Genomic DNA, 23966 nt, shown 5'->3' on the forward strand with positions numbered 1-23966 from the left:
AAACTTGCAGAGGAAGGAACACTCCCAAACTCATTCTATGAGGCCACCATCACCCTGATACCAAAACCAGACAAAGATACTACAAAAAAAATTACAGACCAATATCACTGATGAATATAGATGCAAAAATCCTCAACAAAATACTAGCAAACAGAATCCAACAATACATTAAAAGGATCATACACCATGATCCAGTGGGATTTAAGCCAGGGATGCAAGTATTCTTCAATATACGCAAATCAATCAATGTGATACACCATATTAACAAATAGAAGAAGAAAAATCATAAGATCATCTCAATAGATGCAGAAAAAGCTTTTGACAAAGTTCAACACCCATTTATGATAAAAACTCTCCAGAAAGTGGGCATAGAGGGACCTGCCTCAACATAATAAAGGCCATATAGGACAAACCCACAGCAAACATCATTCTCAATGGTGAAAAACTGAAGGCATTTGCTCTAAGATCAGGAACAAGACAAGGATGTCCACTCTCGCCACTATTATTCAACATAGTTTTGGAGGTCCTAGCCACGGCAATCAGAGAAGAAAAAGAAATAAAAGGAATCGAAATTGGAAAAGAAGAAGTAAAACTGTCACTGTTTGCAGATGTCATGATTCTATTCATAGAGAATCTGAAAGAGGCCACCAGAAAACTACTAGAGCTAATCACTGAATTTGGTAAAGTAGCAGGATACAAAATTAATGCACAGAAATCTCTTGTATTCCTATACACTAATGATGAAACATCTGAAAGAGAAATTAAGGAAACACTCCCATATACCATTGCAACAAGAAGAATAAAATACCTAGGAATAAACCTAACTAGGCATACAAAAGACCTGTATGCAGAAAACTATAAAACACTGATGAAAGAAATTAAAGATGATACCAACCGATGGAGAGATATACCATGTTCTTAGATTGGAAGAATCAATATTGTGAAAATGACTCTACTACCCAAAGCAATCTACAGATTCAATGCAATCCCTATCAAATTACCAATGGCATTTTTTACAGAACTAGAACAAAATATCTTAAAATTTGTATGGAGACACAAAAGACCCCGAATAGCCAAAGTGGCCTTGAGGGAACAAAATGGAGCTGTAGGAATCAGACTCCCTGACTTCAGACAACAGTACAAAGCTACAGTAATCAAGACAATATGGTAGTGGCGCAAAAACAGAAACACAGATCAATAGAACAAGATAGAAAGCCCAGAGATAAACCCCCGCACCTATGGTCAACTAATCTATGACAAAGGAGGCAAGGATATAAAATGGAGAAAAGACAGTCTCTTCAATAAGTGGTGTTGGGAAAACTGGGCAGCTACATGTAAAAGAGTGAAATTAATACACCACACACAAAAATAAACTCAAAATGGATTAGAGACCTAAATGTAAGACCGGGCACTATAAAACTCTTAGAGGAAAACATAGGAAGAACACTCTTTGACATAAATCACAGCAAGATCTTTTTTGATCCACCTCCTAGAGTAATGGAAATAAATACAAAAATAAACAAATGGGACCTAATGAAACTTCAAAGCTTTTGCACAGCAAAGGAAACCATAAACAAGACCAAAAGACAACCCTCAGAATGGCAGAAAATATTTGCAAATGAATCATCGGACAAAGGATTAATCTCCAAAATATATAAACAGCTCATGCAGCTCAATATTAAAAAAACAAACAACCCAATCCAAAAAATGGGCAGAAGACCTAAATAGACATTTGTCCAAAGAAGACATACAGATGGCCAAGAAGTACATGAAGAGCTGCTCAACGTCACTAATTATTAGAGCAATGCAAATCAAAACTACAATGTGGTATCACCTCACAGCAGTTAGAATGGGCATCATCAGAAAATCTACAAACAACAAATGCTGGAGAGGGTGTGGAGAAAAGGGAACCCTCTTGCACTATTGGTGGGAATGTAAATTGATACAGCCACTATGGAGAACAGTATGGAGGTTCCTTAAGGAACTAAAAATAGAATTACCATATGACCCAGCAACCCCACTACTGGGGTGGTGGGACGAATTGGGCGATTGGGATTGACATGTATACACTGATGTGTATAAAATGGATAACTAATAAGAAAAAAAAAATAGATTAAAGCCGAGTGGAAATGTAAAGAAAATTCCTAGAAAAAAGAAAAATCATTTGCACCAGCTTGCTTATGTTAATCACTTTGATGTCTGGGTTCCATGTAAGTTAAGCAAAAAAAACCTTCTTGACCATATTTCTTCATGTGATTCTCTACCTAGACGTAATGAAAACATTCCGTTTTCAAAACAAATTGTGATGGGCGATGAAAAGTGGACACTGTACAATAATGTGGAACGGAAGTGATCATGGGGCAAGCAAAATGAACCACTATGAACCACACCAAAGGCCAGTCTTCATCCAAGGAAGGTGATGTTGTGTATATGGTTGGATTGAAAGGGAGTCATCTATTATGAGCTCCTCCCGGAAAACCGAACAATTAATTCCAACAAGTACTGCTCCCAATTAGACCAACTGAAAGCAGCACTGGACAAAAAGTGTCCAGAATTAGTTAAGAGAAAACGCATAATCTTCCATCAGGATAACACAAGACCGCGTGTTTCTTTGATGACCAGGCAAGAACTTTTACAGATTGGCTGGGAAGTTCTGATTCCTCCGCCGTATTCACCAGACATTGCACCTTCGATTTCCATTTATTTAGGTCTTTACAAAATTCTCTTAATGGAAAAAAAATTCAATTCCTTGGAAGACTGTAAAAGGCACCTGGAACAGTTCTTTGCTCAAAAAGATAAAAAGTTTTGGGAAGATGGAATTATGAAGTTGCCTGAAAAATGGCAGAAGGTAATGGAACAAAAGGGTGAATACATTGTTCAATAGAGTTCATGGTGAAAATGAAAAATTTATCTTTTATTTTTACTTAAAAACCAAAGGAACCTTTTGCCAACCCAATATAAAAAATAATATCTACGTACAAACATCATTGCCATGTTAGATCATAATCCCCCAAGTTTGGAAGCAATCTAAATGTCCAGCAGTAGGACAATAAAAAAGTATATTGTAGTACAGAAGCAGTTTGTAATATTTTGCAGCTATTTATTGTGATAAATTTTGTAAGTACAAAATTTATACCATGACTGCAGTTATATGAGAATACGTATATCCTTATGGCAAAGGTCATTTGCTAAAATGAAAATAGTTACTATGTTAGGGTAATACAGTTATAGGTGGTAAATTTTTTTAAATGTTTTATCTTTTATTTCATTACATACGTGATCATTGAGCTCTGCTAGAGCACTGTTACTATGTTAGAGCCAGAAATTAAAAGGTTAGTAAAAAAAAAAAGAGAGAGAAAACCTTCAGAAACTTCATAGGTTTGCGAGGAGACAATCTATTACCACATAATGTGATAGGACCTTTAGTACTTTGTTGTTCTTTTCTAACTGAGAAATCAAAGAACTAAAAAGAGAACAAAATAACTACGTTGTGCCTTAAACTGTCTTCTCTTTTTTCTTTCTAAGAGCGTATTCGAATTGCACAGGCCCAGGTTTTAGTCTTCATTCGGATATTGTCATGCCCTATATCGCAAACTATGGCTCAGAAGAACAGATTAAGCACTTCATCCCCCAGATGACTGCAGGGAAATGTATTGGTGCCATAGCAATGACAGAGCCTGGGGCTGGAAGGTAAATCAACATTTGGTTGGTTTTGAAATGCTGGAAGCAATGCCTTAACAGCAAATGTTTTCTCAGTACCTGCTTTATACAACACTCTGAGTGATATGCTAAGACAGATACAAAGATGAACACATTGTCATTTCCAACCTTAGGTAACTTCAAATTCCAGTAGGAAAATAAGGCCTTATCATATACAAATAACAACACAGCAGATTGTATTTTATGTTGTATGTGAGATATTAACATAGTGTGATGTAAATAAAATGTTAGAATATGTGTTGAATTTGGGGCACGTTGAATTTTAGATGTGATGTGACATTTCACATGGAAATGTCCAGCAGGCTATTAAAAATATGGATTTGGAAGTCTGGATATAGGCTGGGGGTGGCAATAGGCTTTAAAACGATTCATAGATAAGAAAGAATTGAAGCAATGGAAATGAATAAATCATTTAGTCATTTGATGGTTACTTAATAAGTGCCTTCCGTGTGCCAGGTATACAGTGGTAATCAAATCAGATGTGGTCTGTGTGCTTGTTGAGGAGAAAGACAAGAAACACGTAAACAAATATATTTAAATTATGATAAGTACTATGAAGGAAACAAGGTGCTGTGTTAGAGACTCATGGTGCATGTGTGTTTGGTGGGGAAGGGAAAAACTCATATTTAGATATGACTGCTAGGGAAGACCTATAAAAGGTGGTTATATTTAAACTGAGACCTGACCATTGAGAAATTTGCAAGAGCAGCCATGTGGTGGGACCTGATCCTCAAGGGGTAAAGTGAAAGGATGAAAAGGAGACCAAGAAGGAAACCTTGGGCATTGCATTCCATTTGGAACTGTACAGAAGATGTAGTGACAGAGACAGTAGGATTGAGTTTGAAGGAAATCTAGACAACTGCTATTTCATGAGCTTGAGGGGAAGTGAGTTTGAAAAGGCAGTAGGAGAGGAGTGAGAAGTTAGTAATGTCAAGGCCACAGAGATGTTGAGAATTGAGAAAGAGTCATGGCAGCCAGTGGTGATCTTTTGGTTGTGATTTCAGGAGAGAGGAGAGGCAGAAGTTACTTTTGAAGGGAGTGAGATGGGTATTGAGAAAACAGAGGCAGAAAAGACAGACTGATTTTTTTCAGAGTTGTGTGTTATATGGCGAAAGAAAGTGTAGAGAGGGGACAGTAATTTGACAAGCCAGCATGGTCAGGGAAATGGCTTATGTTGAAGAGAGCAGTGACTAACAGGCCAATGGGAAACAGGCAGTGCAGAGGAAGAACTTACAGATGTGGCAGAAGCAGTAATTGAAAATTCAAGACTTGTTTCTGCAAGATCAGGCCCTGATATTTTAAAATTTTTGTCGGTGCTGTTTATTTATATGGCTGCGGTGCGGCGTGCAGGATCTTAGTTCCCCGACCAGGAATCGAACCTGCACCCCCTGCAGTGGAAGTGCAGAGTCTTAACCACTGGACGGCCAGGGAAGTCCCAGTGCTGCTTATTTTTAAATGTCTTAGTATGCCATAGGGTTACTTGGCAATTTGCTTAAATTGTACTTATCTTTCCCAGATATAAATCTATAATTAAAGGCCAATATAGAAATTTAATTTTGCCAAGATAAAAAGGTTTTGTTGGGAATTCCCAGTGGTTAGGACTCCGTGCTCTCACTGCCAGCGGCCTGGGTTCAATCCCTGGTCAGGGAACTAAGATCCCACAAGCTGCACGGTGAGGCCAAAAAAAAAAGCTGTGTTTACTTTTTTGCCTAAAAATGTGACCTGAAAGAAGTAGGAATTTAATCTTCTCCTTTGCTTTTAAGATAACTCTCTAAGATAACTGGCCTAATGACCAATATTCTGATTGCATCTTATTAGCTCACGATCAGTATGTTTTAGTTCCAACCCACTGTATGTCAGCGCTCACCTAAAGGCAAAAGTATCAGTGAGAGATCTTGATTTATCCCCAACTTAAACACATACCCACAAAGGCTTGCTTGATTTGTGTTTTCTTGAAAATTCTCTGTGCTTCTATAACAAATTACACAAACTGGGTGGCTTAAAACAACAGAACTTTATTCTCTCACGGTTCTGAAGGCCGGAAGTCCAAACTTGGTATCAGTGGTCCCAAATCAAGGTATCAGCAAGGCCACAGTCCCTCCAGAGGTTCTAAGGGAGAATCCATTCCTTGATTCTTCCATCTCCTGGGGGCTGCCGACACTCCTTGCTTTGTGGCATCATGACTCCAATCTCTGCCTCTGTGGCCATGTTGTAATGTCCCTCTTTAGTCTGTGTAATCTCCCTCTGCCTCTCTCTCACAAGGACACTTGTGATTGCATCAAGGACCCATCTAGATAATCCAGAATTATCTTCCCATCTCAAAGTCCTAAATTAATCACATCTGCAAGACCCTTTTTCCATATAAGGTAACACTTAACAGGTTCCAGAGGTTAGGACCTGCTATCTCTAAGGGTCATTATTCAGCATGATACAGAGAGTGATAAAGTGCCATGGGGTATATAATACAAAGTCCATGTACAAAAAGGAGAATCAGAAAATTTTCACAAAATAAGTGATGTGGACTATTTAATATATGATGCTGTTCATTGTAGGATATCTTTGAAAATTGGAAGTGGAAACTACCTAAGTCTTCAACAATAGCAGATTGCTTTAAAAGATTCATGATGAATCCAATGCATTTGGTTTCAGGTCCCTTCCCTGATCTTTGGTCATGATTGAGTTTGTCAATGTCCCCCTTAATTTCTAGTTTCAGAAATCATACTGTATTACTTTACAGTGTATAAGAGAAGGATATCAGATATCTACCCCCTTGAGTTCTAAGTGGTTGTATCACCATGGCATGAGATCTAGAAAGGCATGAGGTAGTAGTCACAAATGGGGCAGTTCATAGGACCTATGGAAGCCCTGGAATGTGTTTAATTTGGTTAATCTATTTAATTTAAAAACAAACCTTGAATCAACTTTAAAAGCCAGAAAAATGTACGTAAACATCCATATTCCTGGATTTTCTTGAAAATTTGGAACATCTGACAATACTATGTTTTTCTTATTTCTGATTCCTTATTCCTATTGGCTGGGACATAGCCCTTTAGATGGGATATGAGCTCTCCAGTCTTTTAGATGCACCACCACTTCCAGTTGTCTCCCTGAAACCATCTATTATTGAATCCTACCTGCTGGATTTCCTACTGTAAAGAAATCTCTCTTAAATCTCTCTTAAAAGATAAATGAAGAAGGCTGTCAATGTTTCCAAAAAGTGAGACGGAATACTTGTTTGTGGAAATAAATAATATTCTTGTGTGTTTAAAAATATATATCATAACAGTAGTTCATATGATGAAATTCTATGCCACTACTAAAAGTTTTCTTATAGAAAAACGTTAGATATTATTAAAAGATCAGGATCATATGTATGGTTCCAATTTTATAAAAATACATATATCTGTGTATCTGTTTCCATAGAAAAATACTGGAAGGTTGTATTTTTTAAATGTTTATTACAGAAGGTAAAACTGTTTTTTTTAATTTTTTCATTTTTCTCCTTTGTCTTGAATATTGCCTGTATTTTTCATATTAAATTATGAATATTTGTTTAGTTTATATCTAGAAAAATAACCTATTCTACTTGTAGAGCAGGCTTGTTAGAGGACGTAGCATTTGAGACATAGTCATTTTTTATTTTATTTTTTTGGCCATGCTGCTATGTGGCTTGTGGGATCTTAGTTCCCTGACTAGGGATTGAACCTGGGCCCTCAGCAGTGAAAGCATGAAGTCCTAACCACTGGACCACCAGGGAATTTCCGACATAGTCTTTTAAATAGCTAAGCTTTTGAACAGTAGAGATAGGGGAAGGAACCAAAGTGAACAAAGGCAGGAAAGGTACATGGGCAAATAATCTGAGGTATATAGTAGGCATTGAAATGTCTTCTGAGTCCAGTTTGAGGGTCTTGGAAGCTAGTTGGGCCTTGTTATGCTCTATAAAATCTGGTTAGTCTATGTAATCTCAATCAAATATTCATTTGTATAAATAGTTTAGCATATGTCAGACATGACTTCTCAGTGCATTTGTGTGAACGTTCCTAATATTAGTTAAATGTCAATTTTTATAATGGTGTAACCAGTTTGAATTATCACAGTAGATACATACTTACATAACATTTGCATAGTTCATTTATTACCAGTTAATGAATTTTTTATCCTCTCAATTATAGTGATTTGCAAGGAGTGAGAACCAATGCCAGAAAGGATGGAAGTGACTGGATTCTCAATGGAAGCAAGGTGTGTAAAGATGGGCTTCCATAGCCCTCCTCCCCGAAGTCATGCTGTGGGTAACAAAGCCTCAGAGACTACTCATCATTGAGTCTCTCAGATCTAGGGACTCACACAGGAATTGAGTTTACTTGAGTTGGCACAGGAATTGAACTGCTTTGTTTTGGAGACAGTAAAAATTGTACAACATTTATGTTACGTGAGATCTATTCCTCTTCTATGTTCCTTTTGCATGCCCCCTCACTAATATGAAAAACGTTTTAGCTTCCAAACAGCCCTTATCAAACCAGAAAAGGAAAAGGTGAGGTTCACATTGTCCAAATAGGGGACAAAGAGTTAATAGTTAATGAATTTGATGTTGGTAAGAAGTGGAAGAAAAGACTTATAAATAAATATCAAGAAGAGTTTCAAAAGATTTTAGGAAAGATATTTCTGATGGAATTTGAGAGCCCTTCAACGCTTCTGAGCCTCACATCAGCCCACTGATAAGATTGGAGAGCACCTCTGATTAAGGTTACAGACAGGCTCAGAAGTAAATATATCCTTCAGAATCTAATATCACTGATGGCAGAGGTTTTTGTTTACCTAAAACTGTGTCTGGTATACACTCAGTAACTATTTGTTGTTGACTGAATATTAAGTGAAGAAAAGATATTCATTGTCTACACTAAGGAAATCTTGCTAAAAATGTTTCAAAGCCTGGTGAAGAGCTAATTTTTGTTTTTATTCCTTCAACGTTTAAAAAATATTTCTTATTAGTTTTAGACTAATACCTTTGCATTTGCAAAATCACAAGCTTGAATGTTGTGACACTTAAATTGCTATGAAATTTTCTAAACAGTCACTTTCCGTACTTACATTGTTAAGGACTAATAACAGTTTGTGGACTGACAAACTGTTCATCAGTCTGATGAATACGTTTTGAGTAGCCCAATTCTAAAGACCATTCCATTATCTAGTTTCATAGTTATTATACAGAAAAACAATGTCTGTGATGTCAAATAAATTTGGAAAACATGCTCTACTTCTCACTTTCTGAGAGGCTGATACGCATCATGAACTTCTAAGAGTTGGATATAGTATGTCTTTTGCCCTAGGAAATTCTCTTTTTATAGACTTATCTTGAGTTACTGTTGTTTTTCAAATATACTTTATGAAATATTCATCTACATTATTCATACTAAGGATTATAATAAAGCACTAACTGTGATATATAGTCAATTAACTCTTTGCACACAGAAGGGCTTGTTTTGACAGAATAGGGTATTTGGTCAAAAGTGAAATGGGAACCACGCTCTTCTATGACTCCAGCTTTAGAAAGGCCCAGCAGGCCCAGTCTGCTCAATTAGACTCTTCAGTGGGAACCACCCAGGAAAGTACCTCTGATTTTCAAAAATTCTGTTAGGAAAAACAAAAACTTTAGAGGAAGCAAAAGTAAAAGAATGAGTAAGTAAATATACTACATCAATAAGATGATCTAATATGCACCCATTAAAGCATCAACACAAAATTTTTAGTGGTATAGGAAAATAATTATATTAAGTGAAAAGACGATACTAACATTTAAGTGAAGTATGCATATAAAATGTAAATATAGAATAATTTCAACTATATTAAAAGAAAAAAAGACCAGAAAGGAAGTTCACAATGATATTTATATGATGGACTCATGGAAGATTTTTTTTTCCCTTTTTCTTTATAACACTTTTTCTTTATGTACTATCTACACAACATCTACAAAGAGCGTATGGCATAGGCATTCAATACTAAAAAATAAAATAACAATAAAAAAAATATTGACCTCACTAGGGTTAATCTCAGCCCTATTAAAAGTTTTGACTGTCATAATTAGGAAAGAAATCAAGAAAGCCCTTTCTTACAAAGAGAATTCTCTTATAATTTTATTAGGAAAGAGGATCAGTCATGGTAGAAATACTCACATTAGATATTAGTAACATAAAGGTACTAATTCCTGGGTGCTCTGTGATTAAAAACAAACAAAAAAGCACTATTTCAGCAATTCAACTGTGGCAACTACACAAATGGTCATTATTATCTTAGACAGTTAGGAAATTGGGAGACCTGAATGGTTTTTGAGGAAAAGAGTGGTGTAATGGAGAAACACTGTAGAAAAAATTTTTACCATGATTTTTTTTTTGTTTTTGGCCCGCTGTGTGGCATGCGGGATCTTAGTTCCCTGATCAGGGATCACACCTGTGCCCCTGAAGTGGAAGAGCAGAGTCCTAACCACTGGACCGCCAGGGAATTCCCTAGAATTATTTTTGAGGAATATATTTTTCTCATTTATTCAACAAACATCCTTGAAGGCCTACTATATGCCAAATACTATACTAAGCACTGAGGATAGATATATGAATAGGAAATAGTCCCCGCCCTCAAGGAGCTCCTAGTACAGAGAGATGTTGAGAGTCTTTTATTATTGTGTCACTTACAACCATACCATCATCATTGCCTTCATTTGCTGTCATGTAGATAACACTAACATCATTGGCCCACTTCCCATTATTTGTAAGAATCAGTGCTCTGGATTTTAGAGCATAAATCTTATTATAAAGGACATGGATGGTAGGTGATGAGAGTAACCAACACCATTTTATACCTGTACTATTTCAAAGGGACAGAGACAAAATTAGATCATTTGAATCTAGCTTGGAAAATGCTAAGATGATGGTAAATTCAGGATGCTATGGGAACACTTAACCCAGCTTGGGGAATTTGGAAAGACGTTTTGTTTTTGTTTTTTTCAGCCACGCTGCGTGGCTTGCAGGATCTTAGTTCCCTGACCAGGGATTAACCTGCGCCCTCGGCAGTGAAAGCGTGGAGTCCTAACCACTGGACCGCCAGGGAATTCCCTGGAAAGACTTTTTGGAAGAGGTGATGTCTGAACTTTGTCCAGGTTGAGTAGGATTCATTGTAGCAGAGTTGGGAAAGAGCCCCCCAAGTAGAGGAAACAAGATTTCCAAAGACCCATAGATGAGGAAGAACTTAGAATATGGGGGACAGCAAGTAATGCAGTAGAGTTAATCTACAGAAAACAAGTGAGGGGAAAATTGGATAAGAGATAAGGCAGGAATGTAAGCTAGTGCCAATTTGTGATGAGTTTTATATGCCCTGCTAAGATTTAGAATTTATCCTGAAGCTATGATGAGGTATTCAAAAATTTTCAGATGTGAAAGTAGTATGATTAGGTTGCATTTTTGAAAGATCCCTCTGACATCATGATGGGTAATAGAGTTGCACAGAGATCAGTTGTAGGAACTTAACCAGGAAATGATGAGGCCCAAAATAAGGTAATGGCAATAGAAGTGAAAGGAAGTGACTGGATTTAAAAAGTGTTGAAATGGGTTAGAGAGAACTAGATGTCAAATTGAATATGAAGCAGGATAATAATGTGATTTACTGACACAGGGAAAATAGATTGATACTCAAGATTAAATAGGAGTAGGGGTGATTAAATAAGAGTAGGGTATTCCTTGAGTCATCAGGTGGAACTATCCAGAAGCAGGTGTGTATACAGGTCTGGAACCTAGCAAGAAATTTGGCTTCGATAAAGATTTGGAGTCATCAGCATATGGATAGCAACTAAAGCCATGGAAAGTGGCTGAGAGGACCCAGGAAAGATACAGAGTGAAAAGATAATTATTCATATTTGCTCTGTGTATATTTGTTTTCTGAATAAATATTATCTGATAAACTAATATCTCTGTTATTTTATCCCTTCTTAATCAGCATCTTCCTTATTTAGGCCATTTGGAAAGAGGTAGGCCATCCATCATGAAATTGAAACTATGCCTTTTCAAAAACTGATAAATCTGAAAGTACAAATACTTTAATAGTACCGTGCCATTCAAAGGAGATTCTGTTTTCTCACCTGAAACTTCTTTCTAAAATATGGTTTATCATTTTTATAGACAATTTTGTTTTAATTGGAAAAGAACATAATAATGTTAATTATTATTATTATTTACAATACTAATAGTGGGAAGAAAATGAATAGAGTTCATTCTTTGAAGCATTGGATAATTTCCCCCTACTCTTTACTAGCCTCATGTATGAATAATCAACACTGCAGATATTCAGAGAGAGTACAGAGAGAGGTATGAAGCATGTTTTGTCCGGTTTAGTCTTCTTGAGTATACTTTCCCCTGATCATGATTTACACATGGACCTGAGTTATTGTGGAGCATCTCAGTATACTTGGGGTTTTTCAGGTATTCATCACTAATGGGTGGCTAAGTGACGTTGTGATCGTAGTGGCAGTCACAAATCGTGACGCTCGCTCTCCTGCCCATGGCATTAGCCTTTTTCTGGTGGAAAATGGAATGAAAGGATTTGTCAAGGGACGAAAGCTACATAAAATGGGACTAAAAGCCCAGGTAAGTCATAATGTAAATTTGTTTTCATAATATAAATCATTTATAAATATAATTCATATTTATTATTCATAAATAATTGAGTTTACTCAATTATGCTTTATATATGGAACTACATATAGCACAATCATACCTTCCTTCCTATGCTGGATTCTTAAAATATGCTTTTCAGAAATGATTATGGAAATTTATTCCACTGTTTATGCAACTGTGGTCAGCAATTGAAGTGAATCAGGGTATTTTGAAAATCTGCTTTAGAAAATTAACTGCATGATAATACCCTCTATTTTTGAAATTGAAGAAAATTATGAAATAAGAACAGAAAATATTTTTTCTACTATTTGGTAATTATTTGGTAATTTTTCATTACCAAAAAGAAAAACATGTTTTACTTGATATGCATTAGAAATCCTTAGTCCTCAGTACCTGCAGAATTGGACGGTATTAGAGCTAGAATGACAGTGTATTGCAGTGGGAAAGCCGCTTTTGGAATCAGATAGACCTGGGTTTGAATCCCTGGTTTACCACTTACCAGTTGTGATCATTAACCACTCCAACTTGGCTTCCAGTTTGTTTTGTTTTTGTTTTTTCAATGGAAATAATAATCACCTCATCAGGTTATTGGGAGATTTCAGTGAGATAATTCTGTATTCAATTGTATGATCTCTTAGGATACTGCAGAATTATTCTTTGAAGATGTACGTTTGCCAGCGCATGCCCTACTTGGAGAAGAGAATAAAGGCTTCTATTACCTCATGCAAGAGCTTCCACAGGTCAGAAGTATTAAAGAGTCTGTCTTTTGATTAGATAATGGACTGGAATAGAATAATATAGAACTATATAAATCCATGCATACAAAACTTGTGATATAGCCAGTCATTTGAGTATAACTTGAAGTTGTAAAAAAATATATATGACTTTTTTAGGCTGGACATGTGAATAACCGAACTCAGGGATATCCAATCAAAGCTTATAAGTGAATCAGGAAAATAAGATTTTCAGTTCTATTCCTTCTTGGAATGATTTTAGTGTCTTAACTACAAATCAAGAATTTTTAGCTCTTTGTAACGAAATATCAGCCAAAATATTTACCAGGTTTTTTTTTTTTTGGGGGGGGTTGTTCTTTTTTAATAATACCTGGGAATCAAAGAAAGCTGTTAAGTTCAGACTAAAAAGTTTTAACCACATAGGGTCAGCCCTCACTTCTGTGTTTTTTGGAGTGTCAGCATAAGAGGATGCATCTGTCTGGTGACAATCACAGCATGCACTAAACATGAAATGGGACAAGGACTAGGGTCACTGGCACAGAATAGAATATGAAAATCACCAGCAAGATGGAATTAAACTGACTATGGATGCTTTGCACTAATTCAACCTATGCCCTTTAAAAATGTTGATTTCCTTAGGTATATTAGATGTGTGGTATGCAGAGATCAATAAATAAAAATCGACAACTTTGGAATTTCTTTTCCCATAGATGAGTAAAGAGAAGAGGAAAATAAATTACTTATATACCTATATAAAGACAGTCATTCATAAAAATAAAAATTTTTTTAGAGACATATATGTGTCAAAATAGTCTTAGAAATCTCAGGGGGAGTCTTTTCTTATAAAGAGTTAAGAAATAATCTTTAGGAGTTTTATAAAGGTTATGCAATTTATTTTCATTGAAATCATGTGAAAATCACTTGTGTAATTAGAATAATGTTCAAGACCTAATTTTGGGGTTATAGGAAAGGCTACTGATTGCTGAGTTGGCAGTTTCAGCCAGTGAATTCATGTTTGAAGAAACCAGGAACTACGTTAAACAAAGAAAAGCTTTTGGGAAAACAATCGCACATATACAGGTAAGCTTGTCATTAGTATTAGATAGTATCAGTTTACTCATCTGAAATGGGTCTAGGCTAAACATGAATATGGAGTAATTTTCATACAGGTGGTATCGACTGAAAAAATATGCACAACTTAAAAGTTGAGAATTGTGTTTTATTTGGTGCACAGCACTAAGCATGTAAGCACGAAATACAGCCTCTCAGATAGCTCTGAGGGACAGTTCCAAAGCGGTAAGGGAGGAGCCAGGGTACATAGGAGTCTTGCAACAGAAACCAGGTGGTCGGAACATCAAAAGATCACTGTTAATTAAAGAAAACCAGGCTTCTCAAAGTAATGAATGAATCACTTTTCTATGTATGGGAAGATCCAAGAGTCTGTGCTCATTGAAATGACTCCTCTGATATGCACCTTAACTATCTAGGGCCAGTATCCTGCTTTTCTCCATCCTGACTCCCCTCAGGGTGCACATTTGGGGGCTGCTGCAGTGGCTGCTGGCTTGATGGCTGCAACATCCATTGTTTATCTATGTGGCAGGCAACATTTTTCATCCACGGTGACATTAGAATCCATGGAAGTGGGTGAGATCACTTAGGGAGAGAGTAGAGATTAAGACAAAAGAGATCCTAGGACAGAGTCCTGAGAAAAAAATTCCAAGATTTAAAGGTAGAATAGGAAACTAAGAGCCTACAAAGAAAACTGAGACAGCTAGAAAGGAGAAAGCAAATCGGGCAAGTATTGTTGTAGAAGCCAAGAGAAAAGAGGATTTCAAATGGATGGAAGCTACTTAGAGGGAAAATGAGATGAAGGTCAAAGAGTGCCCATTGGACATAATGATATGGAGGTTATTTCATAAGAGCCATTAATGGACTGGTGTGGTGCCAGACCCCAGTGAGTAGAGCAGTGAATGGAGATGAGGAAGTCAAGATACTGATGAGTGGCAACTCTTTCCTGAGTTTGGCTGTGAAGTAACTGAGAGAAAGGATGGTAACTAGAAGGCAAGAAGAGGAGGGTGAAGAGGGAGGGAGGGAAATATCTGGAGATCAAGTGAAATATTTGGAGATTATTAATTTTTGTTATTATTATTAGGATGAGAATGCTAGAGCATATTTTAATACCTAGACAAAGGATTTATTAAAGAGGGAAAGATTGTAGGTATGGAGAGCATAATTAACTGCATATGATCTTTGAGACAGTGTGAAGGTGTGGATGCCAAAGTTTCAATACATGGAAAGATAGGCCTTCCCATCCTGACAGGAGAGGAGTTTCCTCCACTGAAACAGGAAGGAAGGAGGAAATGATGAGCAAGAGTTCAGCTCCGTTGGTAAAAAATTGCAAAAGCTCTCTTCCAGAGACTTCCGTATCTTTCCTTATCAGTAGGGAAGAAAGAGATGTGAGTGAATGGGGCATGGAGGTAAGGAAGGTTTGAAATACCTTCTTCAGAGTGAGAGACTGAACTAACTAGAGACACTTACAGTAAGCTTCCTGGCAGTATTGAGGACCCAAATCAGGTTAGTGATCATGCACTTATAGCGGAACCTCCTGCTTTTTTGTGTATTAGCTTTACTAAAAGGGTTTTGCTCCCCAGGTTCAAGCACAGAGAAGGTGGATGATTGTGTTTAAACTTCCTGGGTTTTGCCAAGAAGTTTAAGTTATTTGCAGAAGAACTCAGTATATGGTAGCCATAATCACTAAAATATCAATTAAATTTTAGACCCTCTAGTCTCTCCTTAAAATGAAGGAACCGCTTTTAAGTAATGCAGTCATCAAAAAAACTGGAGTTGGAAGTCTAATTGAAAATTTCTAAGTGGAATGTCTTGGCTGAAAGGTGTTGTGAAGGGAAAGGGAAAGATGAAATACTTTGGTAACTTTTTAGGACAGCATTATAGAAGTTAAGTTCAGGTGTGGTTTAAATCCTAGTACAGCTACTTAAGTCTCTGTGGTCTATGCAAGTTGTATTATCTCTCTCAGAAGTACTTTCTTATTGTTAAGATGTGAGTAATATGAGTAGCTACCTCATAGAGTTGTTATGAAGATTAGGTGAGATAATACACTTCTAATAAAGTGCTTAGAATATTGCCTGGCAAAGCGAGCTTTCATTAAAGTTATCTATTACAGTTGACCCTTAAACAACACAGGTTTGAACTGCACAGGTCCATTTACATGTGGATTTTTTTCAATAAATACATTGGAAAAACTTTTGGAGATTTGTGGCAACTTAAAATGTGCAGACGAACTGTATAGCCTAGAAATATCGAAAAAATTAAGAATAAACATATGGCACGAATGCATAAAATATGTGTAGATACTAGTCAATTTTATCATTTACTACCATGAAATATACAGAAATTTATTGTGAAAAGTTAAATTTATCAAAACTTATGCACACAAACACTTATAAATCATATGCAGTACAACTGATTACACTAGGCTACCATAAAGCAATCATATTTCTGTTTCTTTGTTATCGATGCATGAATCTTCTTACTGATAAATAAATTGCATTTCTTTTTCATTTAATTTTTTCATTTTGAGAAATGTTGATATACATGATTTGTTTCACTGAGCGAGTATGTATTGATTGCCTTCTGAAGGTTGTGTGGTCAAATGTAATTTGATAGGCATGACTCTGGAAATACACATTATAACCTCCTAGCAACACAAAGAGAGTGATACTACTTGGTATCACTCTGACTTTCCCAACTGTATCCGAAGTGGAATTAATGTCATTTGCTTCTCAAAATGTTTATTAAAATACTCATGCCTTTACTCCTATTCTGGATACTATAAAAACTGAACCAAACAGACATATTTTTCCATCCCCTTGGTAATCTACACTTCCTGCGTTTATGAACTTCATATAAAATCACAACAAAAATGACTATAATATTACCGAGATTGCCTGTATGGCTCAGAACATTAAATGTTATTTGACATTTAACCATGAAAAAAAACTAGAAAATAGGTATAATATTTACACATAGGAGGAAAAGTTTCTTCCAAAATATTTATTTATTTAATAATATATATGTGTATATATGTATTTTGATAGCAAAAAGAAAATAAATATTCTTAATCCTTTTCAAAGCAAGTGCCATTTTATTGCTGCCTTCTTTCAAAGGTAGTTTACTAAAATTTCACTAGGTGGCAGTAGCATTCTGCTTCCACACGTATCTATAGCATTGGCGAGAGCCGTATTGTTTTCCAAGTAAATATGTGGTTCTGAGATTTCTGAGATATTTCTTCTAATCTTCTTTTTTATATAAATAAGTATCTTTGAATAATATTTTCATATTCAATCTATATATGTATTCAGAGAAGATGAATAACCAATAAGTGCTTATACCTCCTGTTACAGAGCTGGATATACAATGGTTCCAGTATTAAATTGAAATAGGAGACCTTTAAATGTTATATATTATATTTGGCAAAATCTCATTCTCATGACCACATAACGATTCAGTTTCCTTTCTCTTTGATATTCTTGAATTTTGAGCCTTTCTGACCACTTGGATGCGTTTCACGAAATTTATTTTTTTTTTAATTTTTTTTAGTAGATCTTGAATTTTTAACTTAATTGTGATGCTATTTATTTATTTATTTATTTGTGGCTGCATTGGGTCTTCATTGCTGTGCGTGGGCTTTCTCTAGTTGTAGCGAGCGGGGGCTACTCTTCATTGCGGTGTGCGGGCTTCTTGTGGTGGTGGCTTCTCTTACTGCGGAGCACGTACTCTAGGCACGCGGGCTTCAGCAGTTGCGGCTAGTGGGCTCTAGAGTGCAAGCTCAGTAGTTGTGGTGCGTGGGCTCTAGAGCGCAGGCTCAGTAGCTGTGGGCCACGGGCTTAGTTGCTCCGCGGCATGTGGGGTCTTCCCGGACAGGGGATCAAACCTGTGTCCCCTGTGTTGGGAGGCAGATTCTTAACCACTGCGCCACCAGGGAAGTCCCTAAAATTTACTTTCTTTTTAGAATGGAGACCTACCATACTTAAGTTGCGATAGTTACAGGATTTTCATGTTGTCTCATCCATACTCTCCATAGCTGCTGTCAAGTCTCATGATTTTCTATGGAATGGACAATACAATAGTAAAATTCAGATATTAAATAATGATAATGTCTGTCATTGATTGATGTTCCCTATATGCCAGGCACTGTGCCACATGGATTGTCTTTTTTTTCTTCGCAACTCCATATAATAAATATTATATTTATCCTTATTTTACAGATAAGGATATTGAGGCATGAAGAGGTTAAATAACATGCACAAGATTAAAAAAGTATTTGAACTCTGGAACCTACACTCTTAATGCATTCACTAGTTTTACTACCCAGAAATCTAAGGTAGATAGACTTTTTCTGTTCTCACCTCTTTCACCCATGGACAATGAAGTGAAAGTTCAGTGTTCTTTTCTAACACAAGCTTTAGTTATTTCTTGTGTGGTATGTGCTCTTGATTCTAAGGGGACAAAGTATTAGGAAAAAAATAGGAGAGGCAACAAATAACATTTCTCCAAAAAGGGAATATTTCGTTCTTAGACCTTGAGTGTGGGGTTAATTAACTATAAAATCAGGTAGCAAACCTAAGTTGTTGTAGTTTATACTTGAGCTGTAATATATTAGAGTACACCTAATGGTGATGTTTAAATGGAATACTGGGCTCAATAACTTCTCCAAGGGGTCTTCCAATTCCATGATTCTAAGAACTGTGTTATTCAGAACTCTTAAAGAGATGCCATCTGATCCACTTTGCAACTTTAGGGAAACTTCCTTAAATAAAATGCTAGCTGCAGTATTATCTATGAGTGACTATTAATGAATGTTAAAAAATATTGCTGTGAGCATGCTGATCATTCACCAAAAGCACCTGCTAATAACGTGTGGTACAATTATTACCTACCATTCATTAGAGAACAATTTCCGAAAATATGATACAGTGTTTGCAGTGAAGAGCAAAGACTACACCTGTTTGGTAACACCCAACTCAATGCCAAGAGTATGTAAATATTTTATCTCTTATCCCCCCGAGAGTAACTTATGCACTCTTGCTGGCATTAATTCTGTCAAACCTGTTGACCTGAAGGCACTGAAGCAAGAATTTTCTAAATGAGCGCATTCTGGTCTGAAATTTAACTTCAGCTTCTAGAAGCTCCTAGCATTTCCATAGAAACACCTCTCTTATGAGATAATTGGGCTTAGAGATCTTGAATCTCTCATATTGTAAATAGTAATTTCTCAAACGTGCCATCGCAGGGTGGGGAGGCGGTGTGCAATAGTATCTTGAGACTTGTCAGATTCCCGCTTATGTTCCAAATGAAGTGTCATGGGCAGTGTCATTGACCTACACCAAGAGTAAGCTCAGACCTCAGTTTCAGGGATTCTCATGGAATATACAGTCATCTGTGTTCAATATATGGAAGGGTATTCCCCCGCTTTTTCATTTCCTGTTACATCTTGAGATTCTTCTGTGAGTACACTTGGATGTGTGGGGTGGGGGTGGGAAAATTTGTGCTGATTAAAGGTTAGAGATTTGGCCTCATTAAATAGAAATGGATAGAAAGGGAGGTAGAAAAAGTAAGAGAAAGTATGAGAGAGGAAGAAAGTTTTGGTAAACCTGGCATGTTCTAAATTAGAGGCCAGGATACAAGAGGTGGAAAAGTGTGGTGCCAGCCTCCCCACTGCTTGGCTTTAGAATCATTAGATGCCAGTCACATTGTCTGTTTCTAGAACAGGATGGAGTAAGCCCAAGGGAAAGGCAGTCAGTTTGGGTTTTCCATCAGCATAGTAGTTATGTTGATACACAGATGAGGAGTCTGTCCCTCAGAGCTCCTTCTCCAGCTGACAACACCCTGGTCTTGCCTGGTCCTGGGTCTTTTTATACTCCTTTTCTACTCTTTTCCAGAAATGGTAAGAACCCAAACTGTCTCCACTACAATGATGCTTTTAAGGGTTTGGTTTTGTGGTTTGAGATTGCTGTAACAAGTAGCAAAGGCAGGTCAACATCCTCTGAATATCTGGTCCAGGAAGCCTTCCTTCTTCTGAGAATGCAATCATGGCTTTGGACTTGCCATTGCGTACGTTGGGTGCATTCATAATTTCTAGTTTGAGTTTCACTGTGCCACCAAGTTAGTGCCACTGTCATTAACTTCCATGCCTTTTATTAGCCACAGTGAAGGTCTCAATCATAAATTCCAAGCAGAATGATCAAAACTCTGTTCCTATCTGAATTTCCATAAGGAAGATAGAGCCAGCTGACCATAGCTGAGCCTTGAACTTGAGCTCAACTAGAACGGGGTGTATTTTTGGAGGTTACCCAAAGTGGAAAGCCAGTAGTATTTCAAATTCAAGCCAGTTTCCTGAAGGTGGTTCAAGAGTTGGTGCCAAAGAGACCACATGAAAACTCAGAGTTCAAGGTGTGAGAGCCAAGAGTCAGGAATGCAAGAAAATTTGATTGAAGTTAGAGCAATCAAGAACAATTGAGGATGGTCTAGATAGAATGATTTCCAAGAATACTATTGGTTGTCTGTGGCCAGCAGGAGGAGGTATATGTGTATGTTATCGCTGACAATTCCAGACCATTCAGTTCAAGTTAGAGACTGTGTAAGCTATTGAAAGAGATAAGAGGGAGGGCAGGGAAAGGTGGAAGAGGTTGGGGGGTACTGGACTTTGATGTCATGAGTGTTCTAATTCTGTTATTCTCCCATTGACTTCTACAGATCTAGATTAAATACTTTGCAATATAAAATAATAATGTCTAATAAATATTTTTGATGTTGTCCCTCCAGCTTGTTATTTTATTACTTTACTCCCAGACAAAAAAGCAGAAAATGTGTATACTTAATTTCATTAATAGAGAAAAATTCTTCATGGATTTAGATTCTGGACAAAAATAGGTGTTTTCAACAGCTGTACCTAAAGGACTGTACCTCAAGATGGTGTTCACCCATTAAAGTCATGCTGTTTTTTGAAAAGTTCCCTAGATGGTCTAAATTTTTTAACCTAAAACATGAAATGTTATTTATCTATTTATCTACTTTTGCATCTTATCTTTTAGTACAAGTTTTCTTAGCAATGAAATATAGTGGGTTTTTAATTTGAGCTGTTTAGTTAACATATGCCTCTTTTTGGAGAAAAAAAACAGTAATTCCACTTTTGTTTTGCTCTAAAGATATTTTACTGTATAATTTTTGATATGCTAAGTGACTCAAAATATGCTCTTCTCCTATGCTCATCTTTTCCTTTCATTTCCTTTAAACTCAAGACAGTGCAGCATAAGCTAGCAGAATTAAAAACACACATTTGTGTAACCAGAGCTTTTGTGGACAGCTGTCTCCAGCTGCATGAAACGAAACGTCTGGACTCTGCCACTGCTTCCATGGCGAAATATTGGTATGCGTGCTATGGTAATTAAAATGTGGTGTTTGCACAGATTGTTATGGAATTCCTCCAACTTGACACTCAGCCTTGAGGGTCTTAAAGGAAGAAGGCTAAGTAAATGAAAACTAGCAATAAGAACCACCTTTTTAAAAAATGCTGAAGGGCCCCATTAAACATATAAATTTATAATGTGCTAAAACTTACTCAAGTTGGTTTTTAACTTTTAGCTTGCCATTGAAAGTAAAATATTAAGAGACTAAAATAGGATGACTGATTAGTTCATTCAAATAGTAGTTTAATCTCAAATTATCTGAAGAGTGGCAGTATAGTGAGATCACAAAATTACAGTAATACTTAGAGTCCTGAGATAGAGTCCCAATTCTTTCATTAAATAACTGCAATTAAATTAAATTATTTCTAGGCCAACATTTTGATATCTGTGAAATGAATAGATTGGGCAGGAGTTTTCTATTTAAGATGTTTTCCATATCTAAGAAAAATTTCTGAAGATTTGACTGTCCAATCAAAAGTTGTACCTGCTCTGTTAAGCAAAAGGAAAAAAAAATGTAGTATAGAATGACTTTCATTTGTATTAAAGATGATTAGCAATGGTATTAAAGATGTGTTAATGAAAAAAGACCCCTATAAGGCTTTTGTGTATTTTAGGATTTAAGAACATAGTTTAAATCAAATTCTGGAAATGGGTTTTGTTTCCTCTTTTAAAAACAAACATTCTCACATCTCATTAGCCCAAAAATAACCTGGAAAAAATTCCTGTCATTATTCATTAACTTGTGTTCAGTCAGAAGTAGAATGGGGAAATATGTAGAATAGTGGTTTATGTAATGATTCCAAAATAATAAAGTTGCCAGGTTGAAAAGTCATGTGGAATTACTAGAAACTTGCACTTTTGTGGGAGACATTTTACATTTACATCTTAGAGCAAGTTTTTTGACTAGTGGGAAAAAGAGTAAAAATATTTTAGATATTTTTGGAAAAAGAGATATTTGGATATCTGTTGGCCTTTTTGTTTTTTGAAAACACCAGGTTTATAGACATACTGGTGTTTCATATTGGAGCAGAGGGAGCAAGTAGTTTTAACCCAGCAAATACTTTACTAAAATACTCGCCAAATACAAAAATGTATAGAATTCCAAATATCATTGCCCCCTAAACCTTGTCTGTTAATCATCATATTGTTACTGTATTTCTCAGGAACATCCTGACCTGTGTCCTATGGCTTGAGTTAAAAATTATTTTTTATAGGAAAATGTGTCTATGCTTACCTTTTCTTCATATTTCCCACTGTTGAAAGTAAGTTGAAAAGATTTTGAACTAACTTGTATTTTATGTTAAGATGAATAAAGTTCCTACCAGCCATCTCATGGATTTTAACAATAGTTAAAATTGTTGTGATAAGATCAGAAAAGGGTATTTCTGAAGCACCTCATGTTAATATACATGTACTTCAGGAATAATAATTCCCAAATAATCTTTAATAAGTTTCCTATATGATAGTAGGTACTTTAATAGAGGTCTGCCCTCTTAGGTTTTCACTTTTACTTTCAGTTTATTTATGAAAAAAAATTTTTTCAGTTACTAAAATTCAGAATTGCAACCTTTAGGTAGGAAGTGACACATTTGAAGAAAAAAACACATATTACACAAGGCAAAAGAAAATAGGTGACTGTATAATTATTCAGTTAACTTAGATCACATAGAGAATCTGCATAAATTAGACCAAATTCAAGTTTTTACTACATTCTTTTCAGGCTTAAGGTAGCCAACACCTAATAAATAGTCTAAGCTTTCTACATTTTGTTTCTAGACTTAACAAAAACCCAGCCAGAAGTATAATTGATGAAGAAAGTATTTGTTGTATGAAAATTCTCTTGAGATTTATTTCACGTGGAATTTATATCAATCTTCTCTGGTTGGCTAATATGTCTAATTTTAATTGTTTGATAAATGTAAGCATTTAAACAATCATAAGTAATTTGTTTCCTGATTGTAAAACATCTCATGAAAATTCATTTCAGATGTTCCTTTTCTGCTTTTTATTTTGGTCGTCTAGGGCATCTGAGTTACAGAACAGTGTAGCTTATGACTGCGTGCAGCTGCATGGAGGCTGGGGATACATGTGGGAGTACCCAATTGCCAAGTGAGTATGCCTGTTGTGTTACACCTTCTGGGTGGTGTGAAGAGAAAGGAACATTTCTTTAACTGTCCTTTGTCCATCGAGTACAAAGGGAAAGGAGGTGCAAAATCTTTGTATTTTTCAGCTGACTATGGAGTGTGTTCAAGTAGGTAGAAACAGCTTCATGTTATCAGCTCACCACTAGGATTTGGTCATATTTTTAAAAAGTGAAGATGTACTGCATTATACAATATACTAAATATAAATGTAAATAAATATAAATA

At 36.1% G+C, this 23966-nt stretch overlaps 1 protein-coding gene across 1 annotated transcript in view; it reads left to right on the plus strand.

Annotated features, from left to right (window-relative positions):
• Positions 1-23966, plus strand: part of ACADL (acyl-CoA dehydrogenase long chain) — a 36838-nt gene that overhangs the window by 6974 nt on the left and 5898 nt on the right. The window contains exons 4-10 of the mRNA XM_024763292.1: positions 3526-3690; positions 7893-7959; positions 12183-12347; positions 13016-13117; positions 14078-14191; positions 21430-21557; positions 23620-23706. Of these exons, the coding sequence (XP_024619060.1) occupies positions 3526-3690; positions 7893-7959; positions 12183-12347; positions 13016-13117; positions 14078-14191; positions 21430-21557; positions 23620-23706 (828 nt within the window). The remainder of the gene's footprint in view (positions 1-3525; positions 3691-7892; positions 7960-12182; positions 12348-13015; positions 13118-14077; positions 14192-21429; positions 21558-23619; positions 23707-23966) is intronic.

This window comes from Neophocaena asiaeorientalis, unplaced genomic scaffold (genome assembly GCF_003031525.2).
Source record: "Neophocaena asiaeorientalis asiaeorientalis breed wild unplaced genomic scaffold, Neophocaena_asiaeorientalis_V1.1 scaffold86, whole genome shotgun sequence".
In the NCBI taxonomy this organism is placed as follows: domain Eukaryota; kingdom Metazoa; phylum Chordata; class Mammalia; order Artiodactyla; family Phocoenidae; genus Neophocaena; species Neophocaena asiaeorientalis.